Source organism: Melanerpes formicivorus, unplaced genomic scaffold, assembly GCF_026170545.1.
Source record: "Melanerpes formicivorus ecotype bairdi unplaced genomic scaffold, bMelFor1.0.p_v2 SCAF_10, whole genome shotgun sequence".
Classification (NCBI taxonomy): Eukaryota; Metazoa; Chordata; class Aves; order Piciformes; family Picidae; genus Melanerpes; species Melanerpes formicivorus.
Window position 1 is genome coordinate 21,112,717 of NW_027142362.1, and position 27,952 is coordinate 21,140,668.

Sequence of the window (27,952 nt, forward strand, 5' to 3'; positions counted from 1 at the left end):
GGCTGCGGGCACAGCAGGGCAGTGCCAGGGCTGCCCCACACTGCTGCCTGCCCTGCTGGCCTGGGGGGGCCTGCTGCCATCCTGCCCAAGCCTTTCCTCTGCAGCAGCACTGACAGCCCTTAGAGCAGCAGAGAGCAGGGCTGGGAGCTCAGTGCTGTCCCCAGGCTGCTGCAGCTCAGCCCCTGCCGGCTGCCTCTCCAGGGGGCTGTGGTGCTTTGCCTGGCAGCCTGGAGGGGCTGCTGCCAGCTGCAGCCTGGCACTGGCCTTCCAGATCAGTCCATGGAGCCCTCCTCCTGTTCCTGATGACCAGCAGCCTCTCCTTGCTGCACAGAGCCCTCCACCTGCCTGTGCTGCTGCTGCTCTGCAGCACATCTGCTGCCTCCTGCTCTTCCTCTGCTGAGAGCTGCCCAGGGCTGCCCCTGCAGCAGCCCCTGCTTAATCCTTCCTCCAATCCCTTAAGCTGCCAGCAGACATCCCCCTGTTGCCCTGGCTGCATGCAGGCAGGGCTGGGCTGGGGCCTGCAGCACAACCCAAGGTTATTTTATCCCTTCCCAGATGCAGGTCCTCTTTCTGAGCAGCCCTGGAGGCTCCCCCAGCATGGCTGTGGAGCAGGGGGGTGATGTGCATGGACTGCCTTAGAGCCTCCTAGGGCTCTTGACTCCCCCCTGCCAGGCTCCTGCCAGGTGATGGTGTTTGGAGGTGCAGGGGAGGAGTCCTTGCTGGGCATCAAGGAGGCTGAGATCTCAGCTTGCAGAGGAGCCTCCTGTCCCTGTCCCTGCTGGTGGCCTTGCTTCTGGTTTCATGGGCTGGACATGCAGCTGCTGACTCCAGAATGGGTTGAGACACAAGAGTAGAGCTGTTGCTGTAGCCATGCTCCCCTCTCAGCACCCAGCTGGGGGGTCAGGTGGTGACAGAGTCCCCAGGAGCCAGCACTGGGCCCTGGCAGCCCAGAGCCAGCTGAGTGCTGAGCTGCAGCCAGAGCAGGGAGAGCAGCAGCACAGGGAGGGGATTCTGCCCCTCTGCTCTGCTCTGCTCAGAGCCCACCTGCAGCACTGCCTCCAGCTCTGGGGCCCCCAGCACAGGAAGGACCTGGAGCTGCTGGAGAGGCTCCAGAGGAGGCCACCAGGATGAGCAGAGGCTGCAGAGCCTCCCCTGTGGGGCCAGGCTGGGAGAGTTGGGGCTGTGCAGCCTGGAGAAGAGAAGGCTGCAGGCAGAGCTCAGAGCAGCCTCCCAGGAGCTGAAGGGCTCCAGGAGAGCTGGGGAGGGACTCTGGAGAAGGGCTGGGAGGGACAGGCTGAGGGCCAATGGCTTTGAGCTGGGAGAGGGGAGACTGAGAGTGGAGAGGAGGAAGAAATTGTTGTCAGTGAGGGTGGGGAGAGACTGGCAGAGGTTGCCCAGGGAGGCTGTGGCTGCCTCCTGCCTGGAGGTGTTGAGGGCCAGGCTGGATGAGGCCCTGAGCAGCCTGTGCTGGTGGGGGGTGAGACAGAAACCATTCTGTGAATCTATGAACTCCCAAAGCTTGGTGCAGCTGGGGGTGGTGGTGGTGATGATGATGATGGTACAGTCAGTGGCAATTTGGCTCTTCCAGATTGGTTTTCCCCTTCAAAGCTCAGGGTGGTGGAGTTGCTTTGGGCTGGGTTTGGTGCTTGGCTCAGGTTCATAGAGCCATGGAATGGTTTAGGTTGGAAGGGAGCTCAGAGCTCAGCCAGCTCCAGCCCCCTGCCATGGGCAGGGACACCTCCCACCAGCACAGGCTGCTCAGGGCCTCATCCAGCCTGGCCCTCAGCACCTCCAGGCAGGAGGCAGCCACAGCCTCCCTGGGCAACCTGTGCCAGTCTCTCCCCAGCCTCACTGACAACAATTTCTTCCTCCTCTCCAGTGCTCATAATGCTTTGGGGGCTTCAGTTGTTACATGTCTACTGGAGGCTCTCTGACTGTGCCCTCCTTGGCACTTGGGCATCCTCTGAGGCATTTGGCACAGCCCAGGGGCTGGAAAAGTCCTCTGCCAGGTCTCAAGGCCTGTATGTCTGGAGGTTCTTTCCCCTGCAGTTTGGTTTCCCAGCTGTGGGTGAAGCAGTTTCAGGACTGAGGGGATTTGCATGGCTCCTGCTCTGCAGAGCTCTCAGACAAGGTCTGGAGCAGCCTTTGCCACTGCTGACCCCTGGGGAGCAGCAGGTGGCAGCTGCCTGTGGCTGGGAATCACTGAGGAAAGCAGGAGGGAGGCAAAACAAGTCGGTGAGGCCTTGGCAGCTCCAGGAGCTGCTGCCCCTCAAGCCCCCTGCAGCTGCCTGGGCTGCAGCTGCTGCTCACAGGACTGCTGGGGCTGGAGCAGCTCATCCAGGGCAGCTGGGAACCCAGCCCTGCCAGCTCAGCACCACCCCAGGGCCCCCAGCACCACAGCTCTGCCTCTTGGAGGGCCCTCCATGGATGGGCATTCAGCCACCCCCCCAGGCAGCCTGGCTCAGGCCTGGGGAACCCTTGCAGTGAAGGAATTTCTCCTCATGTCCAACCTAAACCTGCCCTGGTGTGCAGCTCACAGCCACTTCCTCTGGTCCTGTCACTTGGTCCTTGGGAGAAGAGACCAACCCCAGTCTGGCTCCAGCCTTCTCACAGGGAGGTTGCTCATCCTAGCCTTGGGCAGAAGGAGCAGGGCAGGGATTGTGCCCTGTGCTGGGCACTGCTGAGGCTGCACCTTGAGTTCTGGGTTCAGCTTTGGGGCCGTCACTGCAAGCAGGGTGACTGAGAGGGGGACACTGAGGGGCTGGAGCAGGGCATTAAAGGTCGGGAAGGGTCTGGAGAAGAGGGCTGGGGAGTCCCTTCCAAGCCAACCCATGGCAGGACTCTGTGAGGTCCCACTCAGGCCCCTGGCTGCTGAGCTGCTCAGGGCAGAGGCACAGAGGCCACAGCAGCAATGCCACCAGACCTGGGCAGGCTGAGCTAACATCTTGGTGCTGCTGGCCCAGGGCAGTCACCACTCAGCCCCAGCTCAAGCTGAGAGCTCTGCAGGTCCCCAGCAGCAGTGCCTGGATGCTTTGGAGCTCCCTGCACTCAGCACTGCCTGTGCCAGGCCACACCTGGAGTGCTGGCTGCAGGTCTGGCTCCTCACTGCCAGCAGGACACTGAGAGGCTGGAGCAGGGCCAGAGAAGGGCAGCAGAGCTGGGGAAGGGTCTGGAGAAGAGGGCTGGGGAAGAGCAGCTGGGGGGGTTGGTGTGGAGCAGAGGAGGCTGAGGGAGACCTCATTGCTCTCTGCAGCTCCCCGAGAGGAGGCTGCAGGCAGCTGGGCTTGGGCTCTGCTCCCTAGGCTCAGGGGAGAGCAGGAGAGGACCTGGCCTGGAACTGTGGCAGGGGAGGCTTAGGTTGGAGAGGAGAAAAAATTCCTTTGGTGGCAGAGTGGTCAGGGGTTGGCAGAGGCTGCCCAGGGAGGTGGTGGAGTGCCCATGGCTGGAGGTGCTGCAGAACCCTGTGGCCATGGCAGCTGGGGCCATGGTGTGGTGGCCATGGTGGGGCTGGGCTGAGGCTTGGCCTGGCTGAGCCTGGAGGCCTTCCCCAGCCCGAGCAGGTCTCTGGTTCTGTGGTGTGCTGCAGTTGTGATGAAGTGTCCCAGGAGCAGCCCTGTGCTGGCAGGGGGCTCTGTGCCTCTGGTCCTCCCTCTCCAGAGCTCTGCCCTCAGTGCAGGGAGCTGGTGTGGCATCTCCCCTGGGGTGCCAAGTGGACTCTTCCTGTGGGTATCCTGTGGGAGAAGCCTCTGCTGCCAGCTGAGCCCCTGCTGCCAGCTCCCTGCTGCCGCCGTTGGCTCTCTGGCACGGAGCCCTCGCTGCCTCTCCTCCAAGCCTTAGCTGGGGCTGCAGCCAGCCCATTGGGGTGCAGAGGGCACCAGCAGGAGCAGGGCTTGGGCTCTGGCCCTGGGCTCTGCTTGGCCACGGGCCCCAGGAGTCAGCTACAGCGGTTTGGGGGTGGCCCAGGCCCTGCTCCCCCCCGCCCAGGCTGGGGGCATGCCAGGGTCCTGAGCTCTGCCAGTGCTGCCAGGCCACAGGCCTCCCTGAACAGAGCACAGAACCACCCTGGAGCCTGTCTGCAGAGCAGGAGCACCCCCTGCTGCCCCCCCCTGCTGCCCCCCCACTGCTGCTGCCCCCCCTGCTGCCCCCCAATATTGCTGCCCCCCCTGCTGCCCCACCACTGCTGCCAGGTCTGCTGCTGCTGCTGAGGAGGAGGGTTGGCTGAGCAGGCTGCAGAGCTTCGGTTGGGGGCTGATGGCCATGGCTGCTTTCCTCGGGCTGCCTTCCTTCCTGGGCCTGCTGCTGCAGATGGGGCTCAGGCCAGCAGCTCCGGCTCGGGCTCAGCAGCCCCGGCTCGGGCTCAGCAGCCCCAGCTCGGGCTCAGCAGCCCCGGCTCGGGCTCAGCAGCCCCGGCTCGGGCTCAGCAGCTCCGGCTCGGCCTCAGCAGCCCCGGCTCGGGCTCAGCAGCCCCAGCTCGGCCTCAGCAGCTCCGGCTCGGGCTCAGCAGCTCCGGCTCGGCCTCAGCAGCCCCAGCTCGGGCTCAGCAGCCCCGGCTCGGCCTCAGCAGCTCCGGCTCGGGCTCAGCAGCTCCGGCTCGGCCTCAGCAGCCCCGGCTCGGGCTCAGCAGCCCCAGCTCGGGCTCAGCAGCCCCGGCTCGGGCTCAGCAGCTCCGGCTCGGGCTCAGCAGCTCCACCTTGGCCTCAGCAGCTCCACCTTGGTCTCCCCTCCCGGGGAGATTTTGCTCAGCTGTGGCTGCCGCTGCCTTCAGGCCCTGCCCTAAGCAGCTGCTGCTGGGGGCTGAGTCCCTGGCAATGCCAGCCAGAGCCCCTGGCACTGGGGCTGCTGCTCTGTGGCAGTGGCACTTTGCTGCCCTGCCAGGCTGCTGTGGGGGCTGGCTCCCTGGGCCATGCCCTGCAGGCTGGGAGGGATGGTGGCTGCCAGGGAGGAGCTGTGCTGGCTGCAGTGGAGGCAGGGATGGGGGGTGGGAGCTGCAGGACCCTGGCAGGTGCTGGGGGAAGCTCCAGCTCTACCTCCAGGCCCTTGGGCAGTGGTGTTTGCCTCAGCCAGGGCTGGGCCTTTGGGGAGTGTGTGGGAAGGTCTGTGCCTGGGGAGGGGGTCAGAGACCCTCCTGTGGGGCTGAGTGGGACCCTGAAGGAGGCCACACAGAGGCCTGGGGGCAGCAGGGGCAGTGCTGGAGGTGCCTGCCTGGGGGTGAGGCCAGGGCAGCTGCAGCAGAGCCTGGGGTGGTGCCCCCCTCCTGGGGCACACAGCAAATGATTCCCCTGGCTCTGCCCTGCTGCTCCTCCTCTCCCTGCTGCTCATTGCTGAGTGCCTGCTGATGCAATGGAACCAAGTTGTGTCTGCAGCCTCTGCTGCCCCCCAGGAGCTGGGAGCTGCAGCCTTGGGGAGCAGCTTGGGTCCCCACCCTGGCTGGCTGCAGGCTGCAGCAGTGGGCCACAGCCCTGTGGTCCCTGGGCAGAGGGGCAGGTGAGTGAGGCAGGGCAGGAGCTGGGCTGTCTGCCCTGGCCTGAGCAGGTGGCTGCTGTTGGGCTGCTCCCCAGGGTGCAGGCAGGATGGAGCAGAGGTGGCTGGCTTCTGGCAGCAGATGTGTTTGCTTGTGCTTGAGGACCAGCCCTTGGTGTGCAGGCCTGGTACTGTCTGCTTCAGCTGGGCCAAGGCTCACCAGGTTGAGGGTGATGGATGTGGAGGAAGCAGGAGGTGTTTAGCCCTCCCTGCTGGGTTCTTTGGCTGCTCCCCATGCTCCAGAGCATCCTCCTGCTCTCACCAGCACAGGATGGCTCAGAGCTCATTTACTCCAACCCCTGCCATAGGCAGGGACACCTCTCAGCCTTGCTTGCACAAGGCCTCATCCAGCCTGGCCTCCTCAGGGAGGAGGAGGAGGTCTTTCACACCCTGGGGAGTGCTGGAGCTGAAAGCCCAAGCTTGGGCTGGCCTCGTGGCACTGCCTGTCCAGCATGGCCATAGCCAGCCTGGGAAGCAGCTGTAGTGCTGGGGGGCTGAGGCAGGGCTCTGGGCAGAGGGGCAGAGAACTGCTGAGAGAGTTCAGGAGAGAGCTGGGAGGATGCTGAAGGGCCTGGAGCAGCTCTCAGGGGGAATGGCTTAGAGTCTTTGGTTGCTTAGATTGGAGAGGAGAAGGCTGAGAGGGGAGCTGCTCAGTGTGGAAGTGTCTGAGGGCTGGCTGGCAGCAGGATGGGGCCAGGCTCTGCTCAGTGGTGCCCAGGGACAGGAGGAGGGGCAGTGGACACAAACTCAACCACAGGAGGCTCCAGCTCAGCATGGAGAGAAATCTGTTTGGTGTGAGGCTGCTGGAGGCCTGGAGCAGGCTGCCCAGGGAGGGTGTGGAGGATCCTCCTGTGGAGAGCCTCAGGCCCCACCTGGCTGTGTCCCTGTGTGAGCTGCCCGGGGGGGGTCCTGCTTTGCAGGGGCTTGGACTGGATGATCTCTGGAGGTCCCTGGCAGCCCTCAGCATGCTGGGAGGGCTGTGTGCAGGGTGGGTGGTGGAAGGGTGCAGCTGGCTGGGCTGGTGGCTGGCAGCTGGGGCCCCTCTGTGCCTGCTGTCCCCAGCTCAGGAGCAGTGTTCCCCAGCCAGGAGCTGTGCCTGGGTCACTGCCTTCCCTCCTGCCTCTGCTGCAGGCAGTGCCAGAGCTGCCAGGCTGAGCCTGGGCTGACTGCTGCAGCAGCTGGGGCTGGGGGACAGATGAGATCCAGGCAAGGAGTGGCAGCCATGGGCTGCAGGAGATGCTCAGCCAGAGGAGCAGGCCCCTGGCTCAGCCATCCTGGAGGCTGCCTGCTGGCCTGGAGGCCACAGGGGGCACAGGAGGCGTTTGCTTCACCCTGGGGGGGAAGGGAGGTCATTGATAGGAGGGGGAGAGGCTTTTGTCCTCCACTGCTCTGCACCTCACATCCCTCCCTGCTTGCCTCTGCAAGAGGCCTTCCCAAGGGGTCCCCTGCTGGGACTCTGCCTCTGGAACCTTGGATGTCCTCACAGACTGGCTCAGGCGGGAAGGGGCCTCAGGGATGGTCTGCTCCAGCCCCCTGCTGGCATGGACACCTCTCAGCTGGACTTGGTTGCCCAGGGCCCCTTCTTCTGACCTCTTCCCTTGCTGCTTTTGGAGGCTGCTGCTGTGCTGCTGCTCCTCCTGCTCCTCCAGCACTGCCTCTTGGCTTTGGGGTCACTTTGGTGGCACGTTGGCTTCCTTGCATCCCTCTTTGTGGTCCCCTGGTTACACTCAGCTTCTTCAGGGGTGTTCTTCACAGGAGGTTAGGAGCTGGAAGGGAGCTCTGGAGAGCTGCCAGTCCAAGCCCCCTGCCAGAGCAGGAGCAGAGAATCCAGCACAGGTCACACCCCTGCTGCTGCTGCCCCTCCCCTGCTGCTGCTGCCCCTCCCCTGCTGCTGCTGCCCCTCCCCTGCTGCTGCTGCCCCTCCCCTGCTGCTGCTGCACCTCTGCTGCTGCTGCCCCTCCCCTGCTGCTGCTGCCCCTCCCCTGCTGCTGCTGCCCCTCCCCTGCTGCTGCTGCCCCTCCCCTGCTGCTGCTGCCCCTCTGCTGCTGCTGCCCCTCCCCTGCTGCTGCTGCCCCTCTGCTGCTGCTGCACCTCTGCTGCTGCTGCACCTCTGCTGCTGCTGCCCCTCCCCTGCTGCTGCTGCCCCTCTGCTGCTGCTGCCCCTCCCCTGCTGCTGCTGCTGCCCCTCTGCTGCTGCTGCCCCTCCCCTGCTGCTGCTGCTGCACCCCTGCTGCTGCTGCCCCTCCCCTGCTGCTGCTGCCCCTCCCCTGCTGCTGCTGCCCCTCCCCTGCTGCTGCTGCCCCTCTGCTGCTGCTGCCCCTCCCCTGCTGCTGCTGCCCCTCCCCTGCTGCTGCTGCCCCTCCCCTGCTGCTGCTGCCCCTCTGCTGCTGCTGCCCCTCCCCTGCTGCTGCTGCCCCTCCCCTGCTGCTGCTGCCCCTCCCCTGCTGCTGCTGCCCCTCTGCTGCTGCTGCCCCTCCCCTGCTGCTGCTGCCCCTCCCCTGCTGCTGCTGCTGCACCCCTGCTGCTGCTGCCCCTCCCCTGCTGCTGCTGCCCCTCCCCTGCTGCTGCTGCCCCTCCCCTGCTGCTGCTGCCCCTCCCCTGCTGCTGCCCCTCCCCTGCTGCTGCCCCTCCCCTGCTGCTGCCCCTCCCCTGCTGCTGCTGCCCCTCCCCTGCTGCTGCTGCCCCTCCCCTGCTGCTGCCCCTCCCCTGCTGCTGCTGCCCCTCCCCTGCTGCTGCTGCCCCTCCCCTGCTGTCACCCCTGAGCTTCTCCACAGCTGCTGATCCCCCACAGAGGTTCTCCTGGCAAGGGGAGAACAGAGGCCGAGTGTGAGGCCTTTCACAGGCTGGGCACCACCAGCTGGCTGCTGCTGCAGGGAAGCTTCAGAGCAGTGTGGCAGAGGAGCTGCTGCTGCTGCAGGGAAGCTTCAGAGCAGTGTGGCAGAGGAGCTGCTGCTGCTGCAGGGAAGCTTCAGAGCAGTGTGGCAGAGGAGCTGCTGCTGCTGCAGGGAAGCTTCAGGGCAGTGTGGCAGAGGAGCTGCTGCTGCTGCTGCAGGGAAGCTTCAGAGCAGTGTGGCAGAGGAGCTGCTGCTGCTGCAGGGAAGCTTCAGAGCAGTGTGGCAGAAGAGCTGCTGCTGCTGCAGGGAAGCTTGAGGGCAGTGTGGCAGAGGAGCTGCTGCTGCTGCTGCTGCTGCTGCAGGGAAGCTTCAGAGCAGTGTGGCAGAGGAGCTGCTGCTGCAGGCTCCCTCCAGCAGCCAGGGTGGCTGTGGCTCTGCTCACTGCTGTGTCCCCAGCAAGGAAGGAGAAACTTTTTCCTTCTGCAAGGGGCATTTGGGGCCTGCAGGCACAGAGGGATTTGCTTGGCTGTGGCACTCAGAGCTCCACAGAGTGCTCTAGAGGGGTTGGAAGGGGTCTTCAAAGGGTAGGTTTTCCAACCCCCCCCCCCCCCCCCCCCCCCCCGCAGGCAGCAGGACAGCTCCAGCTGCAGCAGGCTGCCCAGGGACACAGCCAGGCTGAGCTTGAATGGCTGCAGGGACAGAGCCTCAAGCACCTCCCTGGGCAGCCTGTGCCAGTGTCTCCCCTCCCTCACTGTGCACAGCTCCCTCCTGGTGTCCGACCTAACTCTGCCCTGCTCCAGTTCCAAACCACTGCCCCTGGTCCTGTCCCCACAGCCCCTCCTGAGCAGTCCCTGCCCAGCTGCTCCAGGAGATGCTTCCTGTGGGGGCACCTGTGGCTGTGGCCCGGAGCTGGAAAGTGCCAGCTCATCAGGGTGCCATGACGGGGGCATGCCGGGGGTGTGCCATGCTGGGGGTGTGCCAGGCCAGGGGTGTGCCATGGGTGTGCCTCGGACAGGGGTGGGACATGCCAGGGTGTGCCATGCCGGGGTGTGCCATGCCAGGGAGTGCCATGCTGGGGTGTGCCATGCCAGGGAGTGCCATACCGGGGGTGTGCCATGCTGGGGATGTACCTAGGCCGGGGGTGTGTCAGGCTAGGGGTGTGCCAGGCTGCGGGTGTGCCAGCTCCTCAGGGTGCCAGGCCGGGGTTGTGCCAGGCCAGGGTGCGAGTCCCAAGCCATCTGCGGGCTGCCGGTGGGTTCTGTGGTGCCCGGGGCTGGCGGTGGGTTCTCACGGTGCCCAGGGCTGGCGGTGGGTTCCGCGGTGCCTGGGGCTGGCGGTGGGTTCCGTGGTGCCCGGGGCTGGCGGTGGGTTCCGCGGTGCCCGGGGCTGGCGGTGGGTTCCGCGGTGCCCGGGGCTGGCGGTGGGTTCTCACGGTGCCCGGGGCTGGCGGTGGGTTCCGCGGTGCCTGGGGCTGGCGGTGGGTTCTCACGGTGCCCGGGGCTGGCGGTGGGTTCCGTGGTGCCCGGGGCTGGCGGTGGGTTCCGCGGTGCCCGGGGCTGGCGGTGGGTTCCGTGGTGCCCGGGGCTGGCGGTGGGTTCCGCGGTGCCCGGGGCTGGCGGTGGGTTCTCATGGTGCCCGGGGCTGGCGGTGGGTTCCGCGGTGCCCGGGGCTGGCGGTGGGTTCTCACGGTGCCCGGGGCTGGCGGTGGGTTCCGCGGTGCCCGGGGCTGGCGGTGGGTTCTCACGGTGCCCGGGGCTGGCGGTGGGTTCTGTGGTGCCCGGGGCTGGCGGTGGGTTCTGTGGTGCCCGGGGCTGGCGGTGGGTTTCGTGGTGCCCGGGGCTGGCGGTGGGTTCTGTGGTGCCCGGGGCTGGCGGTGGGTTTCGTGGTGCCCGGGGCTGGCGGTGGGTTTCGTGGTGCCCGGGGCTGCTGGTGGGTTCTGCAGTGCCCGGGGCTGGCGGTGGGTTCTGTGGTGCCCGGGGCTGGCGGTGGGTTTCGTGGTGCCCGGGGCTGGCGGTGGGTTCTGCAGTGCCCAGGGCTGGTGGTGGGTTCTGTGGTGCCCTGGGCTCGCAGTGGGTTCCGCGGTGCCCGGGGCTGGCGGTGGGTTCTGTGGTGCCCGGGGCTGGCGGTGGGTTCCGCGGTGCCCGGGGCTGGCGGTGGGTTCCGCGGTGCCCGGTCTGAGCGGGCTGTGTGTGCTTGCCCGCAGGCGGAGGCGGCGGCGGCGGCGCCCGCGGTGCTGCCGCTGCACCTGCTGGTGCCGGTGGTGGGCAGCGACATCTCCTCGCCCTGCGAGCAGATCATGGTCCGCACGCGCTCCGTGGGCGTCAACACCTGCGACGTGGCCCTGGCCACCGAGCCCGAGTGCCTGGGCCCCTGCGAGCCGGGCACCAGCGTCAACCTGGAGGGCATCGTCTGGCAGGAGACGGAGGACGGTGAGTGCCCCCCGCCCAGCTCCCTGCCCTGCCCTGCCGGGCCCGGGGGGCGTGCGCCTCATTGCCTCCTCGGGTCCCTTCCGACCCCCTGCCGGGCTGGGGGGGTGCGGTCCTGGCTGCCCCTTCCCTCCCGTGCCCTGCTGGCCGGGCGGCAGCAGCCCTCAGGGTGCCCAGCAGAGCCAGCCAGGGGCCAGGCCCTGTGCCACACACTGCCTGAGCCGCTCACCCAGGCAGCGGCTGGGGCCTGTGCTGCCCTTCCTCTGCCTCTCTGCAAGAGCAGGCTTGCTGTGGCGGTGCCAGGGCAGAGCCGTGCCAGCCTGCATGGCAGCACAGGTGAGTTGATTTCACCCCTGCTTGGCGACCTGCTGCAAACAGGCTCAGGCCCTGGGGGTGGCAGAAGGCTCTGCCCCAGCAGAGCTCTGCCAGGCAGCCCAGCAGGAGCCCAGCTCTCATCCCTCCTGCCAGGCCACAGTGTCACAGTATCACTCTCACAGTATCGCTGCAGGTGGCTTACGGCCAGGGGGGCCCAGCCTAGCTTCACAGTCTCACAGAATCACCAAGGGTGGAAGAGACCTCGAGGATCACCAAGTCCAACCTGTCACCACAGACCTCATGCCTAGACCATGGCACCAAGTGCCACATCCAATCCCCTCTGGAACACCTCCAGGGATGGGGACTCCACCACCTCCCTGGGCAGCACATCCCAATGGCCAACAACTCTCTCTGGGAAGAACTTTCTCCTCCCCTCCAGCCTAAACCTCCCCTGGCACAGCTTGAGACTGTGTCCCCCTGCTCCCTCAGCTGCTCCTGGCTGTGTCCCTGGACAGCCTGCTCCAGCTGGAGCTGTCCCTGATGAGTGCAGGGGTTGGACAAGATGACCTCTGGGGTCCCTTCCAACCCAGTGCAGTCTGAGTCTCTGAACTACCACCTCCCATTGTCAGGGTGGACATTCAGCTCCCCCACACCCCCCTCGACCCCACGGCCATGCCCTGCTGCTGTGACTTCCCTCAGCCCAAAGCCTGCAGAGCTGGCTGCAAATCCCAGGGCTGCTGGAGCCCTCCATCAGGAGCTGATGAGAGCTGTGACCTCCCTGTGTGGGTTTTGGGTGGAAATCCAGAAAGGCTCAGGTTGGAAGGGACCTCAGAGCTCATCTGCTCCAACCTCCTGCCATGCCCAGGGACACCTCTCAACTACAGTGCTTGCCCAGGGCCTCATCCAGCCTGGCCTGAATTCATGGCTGGCTGAAGAGCCAGCAGTGCCCAGGTGGGCAAGGAGGCCACCAGCAGCCTGGCCTGGAGCAGCACTGGTGTGGGCAGCAGGAGCAGGGCAGGGATTGTGCCCTGTGCTGGGCACTGCTGAGGCTGCACCTGGAGTGCTGGCTGCAGGTCTGGCTCCTCACTGCCAGCAGGACACTGAGAGGCTGGAGCAGGGCAGAGAAGGGCAGCAGAGCTGGGGAAGGGTCTGGAGAAGAGGGCTGGGGAGGAGCAGTTGAGGGAGCTGGGGGGGTTGGTGTGAAGCAGAGGAGGCTGAGGGAGACCTCATTGCTCTCTGCAGCTCCCTGAGAGGAGGCTGCTGGGCTTGGGCTCTGCTCCCTAGGCTCAGGGGAGAGCAGAAGAGGACCTGGCCTGGAATTGTGCCAGGGGAGGCTTAGGTTGGAGAGGAGGAAGAATTCCTTTGGTGGCAGAGTGGTCAGGGGTTGGCAGAGGCTGCCCAGGGAGGTGGTGGAGTCCCCATGGCTGGAGGTGCTGCAGAACCCTGTGGCCATGGCAGCTGGGGCCATGGTGTGGTGGCCATGGTGGGGCTGGGCTGAGGCTTGGCCTGGCTGAGCCTGGAGGCCTTCTCCAGGACAACTCATGCTCTGATTCTGTGGTTGGGAAAGGATGGGGAAGGATTGGAGGGTGAGGTCCCTCGGCCTCCCCATGCAGCCCTCCTCAGCCTCCCCACACCAGCTGTCTGCCACCACTCATTCCCAGGCCACCAGCCCAGCAGCTGGCTCTAGAGGGAAGCCTCATCCTATCCCACCCCACTCCACCCTGTGAAAGGAGCTGTGCTGGAGCAGTGTGTGAAGAGCTGCAGCCTGTGGGAAGGGCCTCACATGGGAGAGGTTCATGGGGAGCTCTCTCCTGTGGAAGGGATCCCATGGTGGATGGTGGCTGCAGCGCTGCCCTGGGCAGCCTCTTCCAATGGCTGAGAGCCCTCTCTGTGCACAAATATTTCCTAGCATCCAGCCTGAGCCTCTCCTGGGCCAGCCTGGAACCTTCTCCTCTGCTCCTGTCCCTTGCCACCAAGGAGCAGAGGCTGTCCCCTCCTCACTCCAACCTCCCTGCAGGGAGCTGCAGAGAGCAATGAGGTCTCCCTCAGCCTCCTCTCCAGGCTGAACACCCCCAGCTCCCTCACCTGCCCCTGGATGTGTCCCTGGGCAGCCTGCTCCAGTTGGAGGTGCTGAGTACAAGGGGGTTGGACAGGATGACCTCTGAGGGTCCCTTCCAACCCAGTGCAGGCTGAGTCTGGGGGAGTGAGGAGCAGAGGCAATGTGTGGCAGGGATCACAGCCCCCACTCCCTGTCCTCATCCTCTGTGCTGCTCAGAGGACACCTCCACGGGGCCAGCTTGCTGGAGGCCTCATCCAGCCTGCAGCTGGAGGGGGAGGAACTGAAGAAGGGGCACCCTGAACCCAGGCCGTGCCCAAGGAGGAGAACCCTGAGCGCTTGCCGGAGCTGCGGTGCCCTGCAGCAGCGTCAGGGCAGGCTGGCTCCCTGCTCCTGCCCAGGGCAGATGGCTGTGGGCTGGCAGCAGCCCTGGCTCCAGGCTGGCACCCTGCTTTCTCAGCGGGATCTGAAGCTCTTCCAGGCTTCAGCTGTGCAAAGGAGGGAAATGTACCTGTGGCTGTGACGGCTCCTGGTGGCCACAGCCCTGGGCTGCCGGCAGACACTGGCACCTGCATGCCTGAGCTGTCCCCAGCAGGGCCCTTCCGTGCCAAAGGCTTAGCCCAGGCTCATCCAGGGCTGGGAGGCTTCGTGCCCATCCCCTGCCTCCAGCAGCCTGCACGGCCCCCCTGTGGGGGCGGGGCAGGCCCCGGCAGTGGGGGTTTGCATCCCCCTTGCCCCCTTCATCCCTTGATCCCTTGGTGCAGGATTATCTCCTGCATCCCCTCCCCAGACAGCTCCGGCAGCCCGCCCCTGCCCTGCTGCCCAGCTGGCACCCGCGCCTGGGGGGTAGCCCTCCATTAAGAGCTTCCAGGGTGGCAGCCTCCCCTGAAACCAGGCGGGATGGAGTGCCCCGAGCAGGATTCTTCCCCTGCAGGAGCAGGCTGCAGCCCGGGGGGTGAGAGGGCATGGCCTGCCCGCTGCCCGCCCCACACCCCAGCCCTGCCTGCTGCCCACCCTGGCCCTGCCTGCTGCCCACCCCGGCCCTGCCTGCTGCACCCACAGCCCTGCCCGCCCCGGCCCTGCCTGCCCAGGCCTTCCCTGCACCTCAGCCGGGAGGGGCACCCGGTGGGGGAAGAAAGCTGCTTAGGATCTCTCCCGGGGTTTAAATTGCCCTGGGTTATTGTGGGAGGATTAGGAGGGGATTTGGTGTGATTGGGTGCCGCAGGTTAAATATAGGCTGGGGAGCGCTGGGTGCTCCAGCAGGGAGGGCAGGAGCAGCCATGTGCCAGCTCCCTCCTGCCCTCCCTCTGTCATCTGCCCCTCTGCCTGCGCTGCCAGGGAGCAGAACCACCCCAGCATGGCCCTCCTGATGTCACACACCAGCACCAGGCAGCTCTGCTGGCTCCTTGTCCCTCCTGATGTCACGCACTCACCCCAGGCAGCTCTGGTGGCTCCTTGTGCAGCTGGTGCCAGTGGTGCCTGTGGCCTTCACCATCATCAGGGGCTGAGCCCAGCCAGGTGCCTGCTGGGGAGGGCATTGGGTGCCCAGCACTGTGGCTGGGAGGGATGGGGTCTGGTCCCTCAGCAGCTGCTCCACAGAACCAGAGACCTGCTCAGGCTGGGGAAGGCCTCCAGGCTCAGCCAGGCCAAGCCTCAGCCCAGCCCCACCATGGCCACCACACCATGGCCCCAGCTGCCATGGCCACAGGGCTCTGCAGCACCTCCAGCCATGGGGACTCCACCACCTCCCTGGGCAGCCTCTGCCAGCCCCTGACCACTCTGCCACCAAAGGAATTCTTCCTCCTCTCCAACCTAAGCCTCCCCTGGCACAATTCCAGGCCAGGTCCTCTCCTGCTCTCCCCTGAGCCTAGGGAGCAGAGCCCAAGCCCAGCTGCCTGCAGCCTCCTCTCAGGGAGCTGCAGAGAGCAATGAGGTCTCCCTCAGCCTCCTCTGCTCCACACCAACCCCCCCAGCTCCCTCAGCTGCTCTTCCCCAGCCCTCTTCTCCAGCCCCTTCCCCAGCTCTGCTGCCCTTCTCTGGCCCTGCTCCAGCCTCTCAGTGTCCTGCTGGCAGTGAGGAGCCAGACCTGCAGCCAGCACTCCAGGTGTGGCCTGGCACAGGCAGTGCTGAGTGCAGGGAGCTCCAAAGCATCCAGGCACTGCTGCTGGGGACCTGCAGAGCTCTCAGCTTGAGCTGGGGCTGAGTGGTGACTGCCCTGGGCCAGCAGCACCAAGATGTTAGCTCAGCCTGCCCAGGTCTGGTGGCATTGCTGCTGTGGCCTCTGTGCCTCTGCCCTGAGCAGCTCAGCAGCCAGGGGCCTGAGTGGGACCTCACAGAGTCCTGCCATGGGTTGCACCTCCCTCCAGGGGCAGTTCCCCAGTGCCTCCCTCCAGGGCCTGCTCCCCAGCACCTCCCTCCAGGGGCAGCTCCCCAGCACCTCCCTCCAGCAGTACCCACAGAGCTCAGCCATGCTGTGGGGGACCCCTGCCCCTCGAGTGGGGATGCCAGGGAGCCACATCTGTGCTGCTTCTCTGCACCTGGTGTGAGAAGCCAGCAGGCTTTCCTGAATGCCCAGTGCCTTTGCTCCCCCGTGGGAGGAGATGCTCCCGTGGGTGGCTCTCCAGGCTGAGGCCCAGGGCTGGGGGTGTCCCCAGGGGTGTGGGAGCAAAGGGGTGCTGGGAGCCGAGGCTGCTGCTCCCTTAGGCTGGGTGTTTTGGTGCGGGGATGCTGGGCTCAGCTTGCCATCTAGTGGCGATAGCTGAGGGCCCTGGAGGGTCACAGTCCTGCTGGGGGTCTGCAGCTCCACCTCAGGCTCTGCAGCCTTGCTGGGGGCTGCCTGCATCTCCCCCGAGCCTCCCAGGGGTTGCCTTCTGTACCCTCGCTGAGCCACAGGGCCAAGATGGAGCCTCAGCAGCACCCCCAAATCCTGCAGCCCCCGGAGGACAGCTGGGTTAGCAGCCCCAGGAAGGCAGGGAAGGAGGAGAGGATGGATGGGCAATGGCCAGAGCTTGTCCCAGAGAGCAGGTGACAGGGGGATGTCCAGCCCCAGGCCCCCGCAGCCCACAGCACAGACTTTCACAGTCACAGAGTGGTTTGGGTTGGACAAGGCCTTCCAGCTCCTTCAGTCCAACCCTTCTCTAACTCCACCCAGGCTGGTGCTAAGCTGTGGCCCTCAGCACCACAGCTCTGCCTCTTGGCAACAGCCCCAGGGGTGGGCAAAGAGCCTTTGTCCACTTTCCTCCTGCCCTGCAGCTGAGCTCTTCCTCCTGCCTGTGCCCAGGGAAGGGCAATGCACCATGGGACCAGGCCTGGAACCCTCTGACCCTCTCCCCTCCCCCTGCAGGTATGCTGGTGGTCAATGTCACCTGGAGGAACAAGACTTACGTGGGGACGCTGCTGGACTGCACGCAGCACGACTGGGCACCTCCCCGGTAAGGGCTGCCAGGCTCAGGCACCGCCACCTCAGCCCCATTGCTCCAGCTGCAGGGGGCAAACCCAGCCCTTTACAGCCCCTGTGGCACCCAGTGTGCCCTGCCCTGTGCCCAGGGGCCTCTCTGTGGGGGCTGGCATCTCCTTGCCCAGCCAAGCTGCTCCCGTGGCTCCTTGCCCATATGGTCACAGGCTCCCTTGTGCTGGAGACCGGAGATGGCTGAGTGTTTGCCAGGGGACTTCTCTGGCTCCTCTGGGCAGCGTTGGGGTGGGACAAGCCTGCAGGATTCAGAGTCCTGGAATGGGTTGGGCTGGAAGGGACCCCAAAACTCAGCCAGCTCCAGCCCCCTGCCATGGGCAGGGACACCTCCCACCAGCACAGGCTGCTCAGGGCCTCATCCAGCCTAGCCCTCAGCACCTCCAGGCAGGAGGCAGCCACAGCCTCCCTGGGCAACCTCTGCCAGAGTCTCCCCACCCTCACTGACAACAATTTCTTCCTCCTCTCCACTCTCAGTCTCCCCTCTCCCAGCTCAAAGCCATTGGCCCTCAGCCTGTCCCTCCCAGACCTTGCCAAAAGTCCTTCCCCAGCTTTCTTGCTTCAGGTTGTGGGTAGACAGGGAGGGGAGGGAGGGACGCTGTGGCCAGGCAGGGCCCTGACCCTGTGCCACCCTCCCGCCGCCAGGTTCTGCGACTCCCCCACCAGCGACCTGGAGATGCGGAACGGGCGGGGCCGAGGCAAGCGCGTGCGGCCCAACAGCAACACTCCGGTGAGCGAGGGCAGCGCCGCCGCCGACGGCAAGGGCAGCGGCGCCAGCAGCAAGACGCGGGCCGGGGCCAGCAGCAAGGGGCGCCGGGGCAGCCAGAACTCCTCGGAGCACCGCACGCCGCCCGGCGGCGCCGCCGAGGACGTCAAGGCCAGCCCCTCGTCCGTCAGCAAGCGCAAGAGCAAGCCCCTCTCCGACATGGAGCTCAACTCCAGCTCCGAGGACTCCAAGGGCAGCAAGCGCATCCGCACCAACTCGCTGGGCTCGGCCGCCCCGCCCCCCGCCGCCGCCAAGCCGGAGCCGCCCGCGCCCGACCGCGGCTGCCCCTCGCCCGTCCTCATCGACTGCCCCCACCCCAACTGCAACAAGAAGTACAAGCACATCAACGGCCTCAAGTACCACCAGGCCCACGCGCACACGGACGACGACGGCAAGCTGGAGGCGGACGTGGACAGCGAGTACGGTGAGGAGCCCTCGCTGCACGCCGACGGCGGCGGCTGCAACGGTGCCGCCGCCCAGAAGGGCTCCCTCTCGCCCGCCCGCTCCGCCACCCCCAAGGTGCGCCTGATGGAGCCCCACAGCCCCTCCCCCTCCGGCAAGTTCGGCGCCAAGGTCCCCTGCAAAAAGAAGCTGGGCGGGGAGGGGGACACGGACCCGGGCGCCCTGTCCAACGATGGCTCCGAGGACGGCCCCTGCGTGGCAGACGAGACCAGCAACGACGGCTTTGAGCCGCTGGAGAAGCGCTGCGTGGAGAAGGACAAGGCGAAGAAGGCTTCGGGGGCCAAGGCCGAGAAGATCCCTTCCAAAAGCTTGAAGGCTGCCAGGCCCATCGCGCCGGCCCTGCCCCCGCAGCCCATCTACACCTTCCAGACCGCCACCCTCACCGCGGCCAGCCCCGGCCCCGCCGCCGGCCTCGCCGCCACCGTGGTCCAGACCATGCCCAACAGCCCTCAGCTCAAACCCATCCAGCCCAAGCCGACGGTGATGGGGGAGCCTTTCGCGGTCAACCCTGCTCTCACCCCTTCCAAGGAGAAGAAGAAGAAGGACAAGAAGAAGAAGGAGCCCAAGGAGCTGGAAAACCCTTTGACCCCCGGCAAGACCTGCCGGGCGGAGGAGGGCAAGAGCCCGTTCCGGGGGGAGTCCAGCGAGCTGGGGGGCAAAGGCGAGGGGCTGCTGAACGGCTCCTCTGACCCCCACCAGAGCCGGCTGGCCAGCATCAAGGCCGAGGCGGACAAAATCTACAGCTTCACGGACAACGCCCCCAGCCCCTCCATCGGCGGCGCCAGCAGGCTGGAGAGCTCAGCCCCGGCCCAGCCCCTCACCCCGCTGCACGTCGTCACCCAGAACGGGGCCGAGGCCAGCTCGGTGAAGACCAACAGCCCTGCCTACTCCGACATCTCTGACGCGGGGGAGGACGGGGAGGGCAAGCTGGAGGCCCTGAAGGGCAAGGACCCGGAGCAGCTGGTCAAGGAAGGCGCCAAGAAGGCTCTTTTTCCCCCCCAGCCACAGAGCAAGGAGTCTCCCTACTACCAGGGCTTCGAAACCTACTACTCCCCTGGCTACCCCCAGGCCAGCCCCGGGCCCTTGAACCCCGGCAGCCAGGCGGTGGCCGAGACCCAGGCCCTGAAGCTGAAGAAGGACGAGGAGCAGGAGAGCCCCGAGGCGAAGGCGAAGAGCGAAGGCTGCGAGGAGAAGAAGGCCGAGCTGGGGGGCTCCAGCCAGCAGCCCTCGGTCATCCAGCAGCGCCCCAACATGTACATGCAGTCCCTCTACTACAACCAGTACGCCTATGTGCCGCCCTACGGCTACAGCGAGCAGGGCTACCACGCGCACCTGCTCAGCACCAACCCTGCCTACCGCCAGCAGTACGAGGAGCAGCAGAAGCAGCGGCAGAGCCTGGAGCAGCAGCAGCAGCAGCGAGGGGTGGAGAAGAAGGCAGAGCTGGGCTTGAAGGAGAGAGAGGCGGCGCTCAAAGAGGAGTGGAAGCAGAAGCCGCCCATGCCCCCGACGCTCACCAAAGCCCCGAGCCTCACGGACCTCGTCAAGTCGGGGCTGAGCAAGGCCAAGGAGCAGGCAGCTCCGGACATGGCCAAGTCGGTCATCATCCCCAAGCTGGAGGACTCCTCAAAGCTGTCCAGCAGCCAGGTGGCCGAGGGACTCAAGGTGAAGCTGAGCGAGGCCGGGCACCTGGGGAAGGAGGCCGCCGAGGCCAAGGCTGGCTCCGAGTGTGGCCGGCAGGCGGAGGTGGACCCTGTGCTCTGGTACAGACAGGTAATGGCAGCCCTGCCCCAGAGCCTTCTCCTGCAGGAGGCCTCTCACCAGGGCTTCACGGCAAGGGCCTTGCTGGGGCTGTCTCCTCAGAGAACATCTCTGTCCTCTGCTTGTGATGGGACTCCAGGAGGTCCCCTTGGGGACCGGTACAGGGATGGGGCTGGGAGGCCACGGATGGGCCAAGGAGAGTCTGGGGAAAGGGAGGGGGTGTTGGCAGTCTCCAAATTCAGCCTGGGGCTGAATCAGGCAAACCAATGGTCGGTCCTTGCAGGAAGCTGAGCTCTGCTCCTAATGGGACTCCACGAGGTCCCCCTGGGGGCCAGCAAAGGGGTGGGGCTGGGAGGGCTGAGGATGGGCCGAGGAGAGCCCGGGGAAGGGGAGGGGGCCTTGGCAGAGTCCAAATTCAGCCTGGGTTTGGGACAGGCAAACCAAGGGTTGGTGCTTGCAGGAAGCTGAGCCCCGGATGTGGACCTACGTGTACCCAGCCAAGTACTCGGACATCAAGACGGAGGACGAGCGGTGGAAGGAGGAGAGGGACCGGAAGCTGAAGGAGGAGAGGACTCGAAGCAAGGAGGCTGCGTCCAAGGAGGATGGGAAGGAGAGCAGCAGCTCCGAGTGCAAGCTGACCCCCACCGAGGAGGCTCGGATGGTGGGCAAGGACCCCAGGCCCAGCGTCCACGTGCCGGTGTCCTCGCCCCTGACGCAGCACCAGTCCTACATCCCCTACATGCATGGCTACTCCTACAGCCAGTCCTACGACCCCAGCCACCCCAGCTACCGCCCCATGCCCACCGTCATGATGCAGAACTACCCAGGTGGGCAGCGCGTCGCGGGCCCTGTGCTCCCACCCTGCCGCGCCGGGGGGGCCCTGTGAACCTCCTGCTGTCCTGACTGCCTCTTCTCCCCACCAGGGTCATACCTCCCCTCCAGCTACTCCTTCTCCCCGTACGGGAGCAAAGCCTCGGGGAGCGAGGACGGCGACAAGTCGCGCGCCAGCCCCAGCGTCAGCTGCAAGCCCAGCTCCGAGTCCAAGGCCCTGGACATCCTGCAGCAGCATGCCAGCCACTACAAGAGCAAGTCCCCCACGGTGAGCCTCAGGAGGGGGCTGGCTGTGCCCAGCTCTGCGCAGCAGCTGCGGGAGGCTCCCCGGGGCCTGGAGCCAGCCACGGCCGCTCTGCCTGCCCTGGGGTTTTGCTGCCCTGGGGCTGTGGGGCAGTCCCAGCATGCAGCCCCTTGGGGAGGGAGAAGCCAAAGCTGTGGGCAGGGCTGGCCCAGAGAACTGCTGGGGCTCCTCCAGGCCCCGCAGCTGGCAGGGGACTCATGTCTCAGCCCTGGAGCCAGTGGGTGGGTTGCAGGGGTTGTCTCCATCCCACTACAGTGCAGGGGCACAAAGTCCTCCTGGACTGAGCTGGGAGGTGGAGCTTGGTGAGCAGAGAGCTGCCCTAGACAGGACCTGCATCCTCCCCACTGCTTCTAAGCTGCTCACCAGCTGTCATGGCCCAGCAGCGTTGTGGGGAGACTGCAGGCAAAGGCAAAGAGGAAACAGAGCCATAAAGTCCTTTTGGTTGGAAACAACCTCAGATCCTGGAGTCCAGCTGTTAGCACTGCCAGGGCACTGCTGAACCCTGGCCCTCAGCACCACATCTCCACGGCACTGAAACCCCTCCAGGGCTGGCGACTCCACTGCTGCCCCAGCCAGCCTGGGCCGGGCCTGGACAAAGCTTTTGGGGAAGAAATTGTTCCTCATGGTGAACCTAAACCTCCCTCAGAGCAACCTGATGGCATGGCCTCTTGTCCTGTCACTTGTTCCTTGGGAGAAGTGCCCAAACCCCACCTGCCTCCTGCCTCTCCTCAGGGAGCTGTAGGGAGCAATGAGGTCTCCCCTCAATCTCCACCTCCCTCAGCTGCTCCTCCCCAGCCCTGTTCTGCAGCCACAGCTTGGTTGCCCTTCTCCAACCCCTCAGTCCTGGAGTGAGGGGTGGAAGGGCTATGAGGGGATCCTGATGGGGCAGCCTCATGTGGCTGGCACAGGGGCCCGGGGGGTGCTGGCAGCCTCCCTCAATGCCTTTCTTTGTCCTCCCCAGATCAGCGAGAAGCCTCCCCAGGAGCGGGAGCGCGGGGGCTGCGGGGTGGTGGGGGGTGGCAGCGGCTGCAGCAGCGTGGGGGCGGCGGGCGGGGGGGAGCGGAGCGCCGAGCGGCCCCGCACCTCCCCCTCCCAGCGCCTGCTCTCCACACACCACCACCACCACCACCTCGGCTACTCGCTGCTGCCCGCGCAGTACAACCTGCCCTATGCAACAGGTGAGAGACCCCCTGCCCCCGCCCCGGCCCCAGCCCTGCCCGGCCCCCGGCGTGCCAGGGGGCGCCCCGCGGGCACGCTGCCTTCTGACGCCGCTTCTGCCCCGCAGGTCTCTCCTCCACAGCCATCGTTGCCAGCCAGCAGGGCTCTGCTCCCTCCCTCTACCCACCCCCCCGGAGGTGAGAATGGTAAGGCTGAGCCCCGCGGGCACCCCGAGCCAGCCTGGGGCCGGGATGGGCGCAGGGGGGAGGTTGGGGTTTGCCCGGGAGCTGACTTGGCCTTGGGTCGCGGCAGGACGTGAGGGCAGCGGACGCCCGGGCAGGATGAGACATGTGACTGGCTCACATGGGGCCGCGCCGGAGACCCCCTCAGACATCAGCTGAACGGCGCTGGGCGTGGGCTGGAGCTGCTGCCGGGAGCCCGGGCAGGCTCTGTTCCCCCTGCACCACCCACCCACCCCTGCCGGACACACACGGACCCCCCGGCCGCGGGCCGGGCAGCCGCTGCCCGCGGGGGTATTTATTGTGCCGGGCACCGGGGCCGGGGGCGACTGGCCCGCCTGGTGCACGTGAAGAGGAAACAGAAGCACTGAGCTTTCTCCACGGAGCTGGGGCCCAGCCGTGTCTCTGCGAGCTGCTGCTTCACCCTGGGACTGGTGGCAGGCAGGGGCTCGGCCTCCTGCCCGCTCCTCAGCGGGGCTGGCGGCGCGGGGCTGAGCCTGCCCTGAGGTCGCAGTCTCAGGAAAGGAAGGGGTGGCTGGGCTGCAGCCCAGCAGGGTGCTGGGGGCTGCTGCCAGCCTGGGGGGTGGGTGTCAGCCTGGCTGGAGAGTGCCCCACGTGGGGTGCCCCCCGTGCCAGGCCCACGGGCGCTCCTGCACCCCGCGGCACCTGCTGCTCTCCACCCGTGTGTGGCCAGAGCTGGCGTGCGGGGAGCTGGGGGCTGCTCTTGGCCCCTCCCTGCCCAGGCAGTTGGGCGTGGTGGGGCTGGGGGCGGCCGGGCGCGGGGCTGGGGGCTGCATGCTTCACCCAGCCGGCTGCCAGCGTTGCTCCTGCCCAGTGCCTTGCGCCGCCCAGCCCTGCCCGGAGCTCTCGCCCGTGGCTCCCGAGCTGGTTTCTGAGCCGTGACTCTGGACCCCCCCCCCCAGCCCTGCCCTTACCCCCACCCCCGGCAAGCGTGCCCCCGACCCCGGGGCGGTGCCTGCTGCTCGGGGTGGGGGGTCGGAGCGCTGCAGCTCCCCTTCACAGCCACCTTCTGCTTTTAAGGAGCCTCCCCAGGCCGTGGGCAGAGCCCACCGAGGAACAAGCACACTTAGGCTCTGCCAGAGGCACTTGGTGCTATGCTGGGCCCCGCTCCGGCCTCCTGCCGCGGCTCGGGGCACCGGTCCCTGGAGGAAGCTGGCCCCTGCTCCCGGCTCTCCTCAGCGCCCCAGGACAGGGACTTCTGCTCCTCTGGTCCCCAGGGCGGCTCTCTCCCCGTCCCCGGGCCGGTTCTACCTCGGCCCCGCGCAGCCCTGCCGCCCCAGCCGCCGCCGCTGCCCGGCCGGGGGGCGCGGGGGCCGCGGGGCTCGGTTGTGTGTCTGTCCGTGTCGCAGCCGGGGCTGCTGTACTGGGATCTTTGTACATACTGTAAAAAGCCATTGTTTGAAAGCTGTTGTTTTGGGTTTTGTTTTCTTTCCCCGCTCCCCTCCCCCGGTCCCGCTTTGCCCGGGAGGGAAGGAGGCGCTGGCCGGGGCCGGCCGCGGGGCTGGCGGCAGGGGGGCCGGCCCCGGCCCCCTCTCCTTGGCTCCTTTGGCTCTTCGCTGTCCTTGCAAGGAGACGAGGCCCTGCGGCCCGGGCCGTGCCCCTCGGCGGCGCCCGGCGGCAGCGAGCCGCCCCCCGCCCCGTGCCTGTCGTGCAGCCGCATGCGGGCACCAGGCTGGGCACCACCAGGCTGGGCACCACCAGGCTGGGCGCCGGAGGCGATGGGGGCAGCCCCGGACCCACCCGCGGAGGAGCATCCTGCCAGCATTTCCTACCTCCAGCCCCGCTCGGTGTGGCAGAGCCCGGCTCCCAGCGCGGCCAGGGCACAGCAGCGGCTCCGGGGGCACGGAGGGAGGCGTCTGCGCTGGGCAGGGGGCGGTGCGGTGCCCGTGGCACCCGGAGCAGCGAGGGGCGGGGGGCGGCTTCCCGGTTGAGTCCCTTTAGATGTTCACCGCCTCCCCGGTTTGTGCAGAATAGGTTTGAGGTTTGATGTTCTCTGGGTTTCCCCGGCCAGGTCTCGCCCGTGGGGCTGGCACCCTGACTCTGCCACCCACCGACCCGCCCGGCCCCCGAGGGGGGGTCCTCTCCCGGCCGCCGCCCGCCGTGCCCCGCAGGCGGCCGGCCGGGGCGCCCCCTGCTGGCGTGCTGCGGCTCTGCTTCCCTCGGCGCTGCTGTCTTGGGTTTGGGTGGCGTCCCCCCCCCCCCGCGGCCCCTCTGTAAAGTGTACATTGAGCCCCCCGGGTTTTATATAAATATAAATATAAATATATACATAGCCAGTGTGCTCCCGGCCCCCCGGGGCAGGGACAGACAATAAATCTTTTTAAGAGACAATCACAAACCTGTGAGGGTGCCTTTGTTTCTTCCTGCCCCTCCCCCCCCTCCTCCCCCAGGGGCTGCCCCCTTCCCTCCCAGAAGCTGTGGCCAGTGATGGTTTAGTCGGTTTGGGTGGGGAAGAGCAGGGGGAGGTCCCATCTCGGGGGGCTTCTGAGGGGCTGCCAAGGTCAAGAGTCATGAAGGGGCTCCAGGAGAGCTGGGGAGGGACTCTGGAGAAGGGCTGGGAGGGACAGGCTGAGGGCCAATGGCTTTGAGCTGGGAGAGGGGAGACTGAGAGTGGAGAGGAGGAAGAAATTGTTGTCAGTGAGGCTGGGGAGAGACTGGCAGAGGTTGCCCAGGGAGGCTGTGGCTGCCTCCTGCCTGGAGGTGCTGAGGGCCAGGCTGGATGAGGCCCTGAGCAGCCTGTGCTGGTGGGAGGTGTCCCTGCCCATGGCAGGGGCTGGAGCTGGCTGAGCTCTGGGGTCCCTTCCAGCCCAGCCTGCTGTGTGGCTCCATGGAGAGCCCTGCAGTGGGGTCCCTGCGCTGCTGGCATCGCTGTGCTCAGCTGTGCCCCTCGGCCTCTCCTGGCACAACTGGGAGGTGCTGTGGCTGGCAGGCCTGGCAGCAGGCTGCAGGGGTAGCCATGCCAGCAGTGTGCTGCTCATGCAGGTTTCTCCAGCCTCTTGGCCCTGCTGCTTCATAACATCCTCCTTATGCTGCCAGCACGCTGAGGCCTCCTCCTGTGGCTCTGTGAAGCACAGCCATGGACCCAGGGCTTGGCTCAGTTGGAGAACACCTCCAAGGTCACTGAGTCCAGCTGCTGACCTGCCACCACCACAGCCCATGGCCCAGTGTGGCCCCACAGCCAGTTTGGGTCACAGCTCCTACCCAGGGTCCTGGCCTGTACCAGGCAGGTCTCCAGCACCCCAGGTTGCTCCCTTTGGGGAAGGGAGCGAGGGGCTGAGGGGCCACAGGGCAGAGCCTGGCTCCTCCAGTGGCAGAGTGGAGCTGAGCTGTGCAGGAGGCAGCCCTCAGACATCAGAAGCACCTTCTGGCTTTTCAGGAGAGTCTGCCTGAGGACAGGGACCTGAGCCCTCCACATGAGGCCACACTTGCTTGAGCCAGGGCAGGAGAGTGCTTGGTGCTGCTCAGAGCAGCAGCCTCAGCAGTGCAGAGCTCAGGAGCTCCTCCTCACTCCCCCAGGCTCCTGTGAGGAGAACCTTGCACTTTGCTGCTTAAGTTTACAAGTCAGGGAGGAGCAAAGTGCTGCCCACCCCAGCACACAGGGATGTGCCAGCAGAGAGCACCACGGGGTGGCAGCAGTGCCCTGGGGTGGGCAGAAACAACCCAGGAGGCAGCCTGCAGCCCAGGCAAGGGTGGCAGCAGGGCCCTGGGGCAGGCAGAGACAGCCCAGGAGGCAGCCTGCAGCCCAGGCAAGGCTGGCAGCAGTGCCCTGGAGCAGGCAGAAACAACCCAGGAGGCAGCCTGCAGCCCAGGCAAGGGTGGCAGCAGGGCCCTGGGGCAGGCAGAAACAACCCAGGAGGCAGCCTGCAGCCCAGGCAAGGGTGGCAGCAGGGCCCTGGGGCAGGCAGAGACAGCCCAGGAGGCAGCCTGCAGCCCAGGCAAGGCTGGCAGCAGTGCCCTGGAGCAGGCAGAAACAACCCAGGAGGCAGCCTGCAGCCCAGGCAAGGGTGGCAGCAGGGCCCTGGGGCAGGCAGAAACAGCCCAGGAGGCAGCCTGCAGCCCAGGCAAGGGTGGCAGCAGTGCCCTGGGGCAGGCAGAGACAGCCTAGGAGGCAGCCTGCAGCCCAGGCAAGGCTGGCAGCAGGGCCCTGGGGCAGGCAGAAACAGCCCAGGAGGCAGCCTGCAGCCCAGGCAAGGCTGGCAGCAGGGCCCTGGGGCAGGCAGAAACAGCCCAGGAGGCAGCCTGCAGCCCAGGCAAGGCTGGCAGCAGCGCCCTGGAGCAGGCAGAAACAACCCAGGAGGCAGCCTGCAGCCCAGGCAAGGGTGGCAGCTCCAGCTCTGGGAATGCCTCTCCCAAGGCAGCCTGGAGGTCAGGCAGGGAAGGCAATGCCTGGGCAGGGCTGCAGCCAGAACTGGAGGGGCTGATGGCCCCACACTGAATGCAGGGCAGAGCTGGTCCCAGCAGCACAGCACAACCCCCCCCCCCCCACCTCACCACTCCTGGGACTCAGCTCCCCCCTCTCACCACTCCTGGGACTCAGCTCCCCTCTGTCACCACTCCTGGGACTCAGCTCCCCCCTGTCACCACTCCTGGGACTCAGCTCCCCCCTGTCACCACTCCTGGGATTCAGCTCCCCCCTGTCACCACTCCTGGGACTCAGCTCCCCCCTGTCACCACTCCTGGGACTCAGCTCCCCCCTGTCACCACTCCTGGGATTCAGCTCCCTCCTCTCACCACTCCTGGGACTCAGCTCCCCCCCCTCACCACTCCTGGGACTCAGCTCCCCCCTCTCACCACTCCTGGGATTCAGCTCCCCCCTGTCACCACTCCTGGGATTAGTGCCCCTGGAGGAGGGAGCAGAGCCACCCAGCTCTGCACCTCCCTGGAGGGGAAGGAGGGAGAAAGAGACACCAGCTTCACTCTGCTTTATTCACACAGCCCCCAGCCTGCTCCCCACACACAGCACTGCCCATGGTGGTTATGGGATGGCTCAGCTGACCCTCCCCAGCACAGCACCCCCCCCCCCCCCCAGGCCAGGCAGAGCTGACAAACACAGCAGCCTCCTCCTGTGGCCTTCCAGAGCCAGGGGCCAGCCCCAGGGCCCCAGAGGAGCACAGCCTCAGTGCCCAGCAGAGAAGGGGCAGGGTTGAGCCATCGGCTGCCATGGAGCCCCCAGGCTGGTTGAGCACCCAGCAGAGCTGCCCTCCACACAGCCCCCTTTGGGCTGGACTCAGGAGCAGCTCTTTGGAGAGGTGAGGAGCAAGAGCAGGGGGGGTGGCCACAGGCCTGCCCTGCAGCCCCCCCCCCGGGTGGAGGTGTGAGCAAGTTGTGCCTCTTTGGCCCATCACAACTGCAGGCAGGCAAGGAAACGCCCCCCAGAGGAGGGCCTCTGCCGTTCCCAGCACTCACTGAGAGCCACAGAAGTGTCAGGGTTGGAAGGGACCTCGAGGATCATCCAGTTCCACCCCCCCTGGCACGGGCAGGGCCTCCCCACACTAGATCTGAGCCCAGACAACCTAGCCCTGAGCACTGCCAGGGAGGGGGCAGCCCCAGCTGCCAGTGTCTCACCCCCCTCCCAGTGCACAATTCCTCCCTCCTCCCTAGTGGAAATCTCCCCTGGCTCACCTTAAAGCTGCTGTTCCCTGTCCCATCACCACCCCCCCAGGGAGCATCCTCTCCACACATCCCTGGCTCAGGCCTGGTTGAGCCTGGTTGGGAGCCCTGGGCAGGGTCTGCAGCCAGAGCTCAGCAGTTAGGCCTGGAAGGGAAGGGTGCAAAGCAGGCTCCCCGGCAAGGGCA

The 27,952-nt window shown here is 66.6% G+C and overlaps 1 protein-coding gene across 4 annotated transcripts in view; it reads left to right on the top strand.

Annotated features, from left to right (window-relative positions):
* ZNF609 (zinc finger protein 609) overlaps nt 1–23,045 on the top strand; it is a 59,671-nt gene extending 36,626 nt beyond the window's left edge. For 3 of the 4 annotated variants that reach the window (XM_068144188.1, XM_068144189.1, XM_068144190.1), the window contains exons 3-10: nt 10,558–10,783; nt 16,495–16,582; nt 17,263–19,615; nt 20,064–20,430; nt 20,527–20,702; nt 21,700–21,916; nt 22,024–22,093; nt 22,209–23,045. In XM_068144188.1, the coding sequence (XP_068000289.1) occupies nt 10,558–10,783; nt 16,495–16,582; nt 17,263–19,615; nt 20,064–20,430; nt 20,527–20,702; nt 21,700–21,916; nt 22,024–22,093; nt 22,209–22,215 (3,504 nt within the window). In that variant the 3' untranslated portion in view covers nt 22,216–23,045. Of the gene's footprint in view, nt 1–10,557; nt 10,784–16,494; nt 16,583–17,262; nt 19,616–20,063; nt 20,431–20,526; nt 20,703–21,699; nt 21,917–22,023; nt 22,103–22,208 lie in introns of all 4 variants that reach the window. The other variant, XM_068144191.1, reaches the window with a different exon arrangement.
* The last annotated feature ends 4,907 nt before the right edge of the window (nt 23,046–27,952 follow it).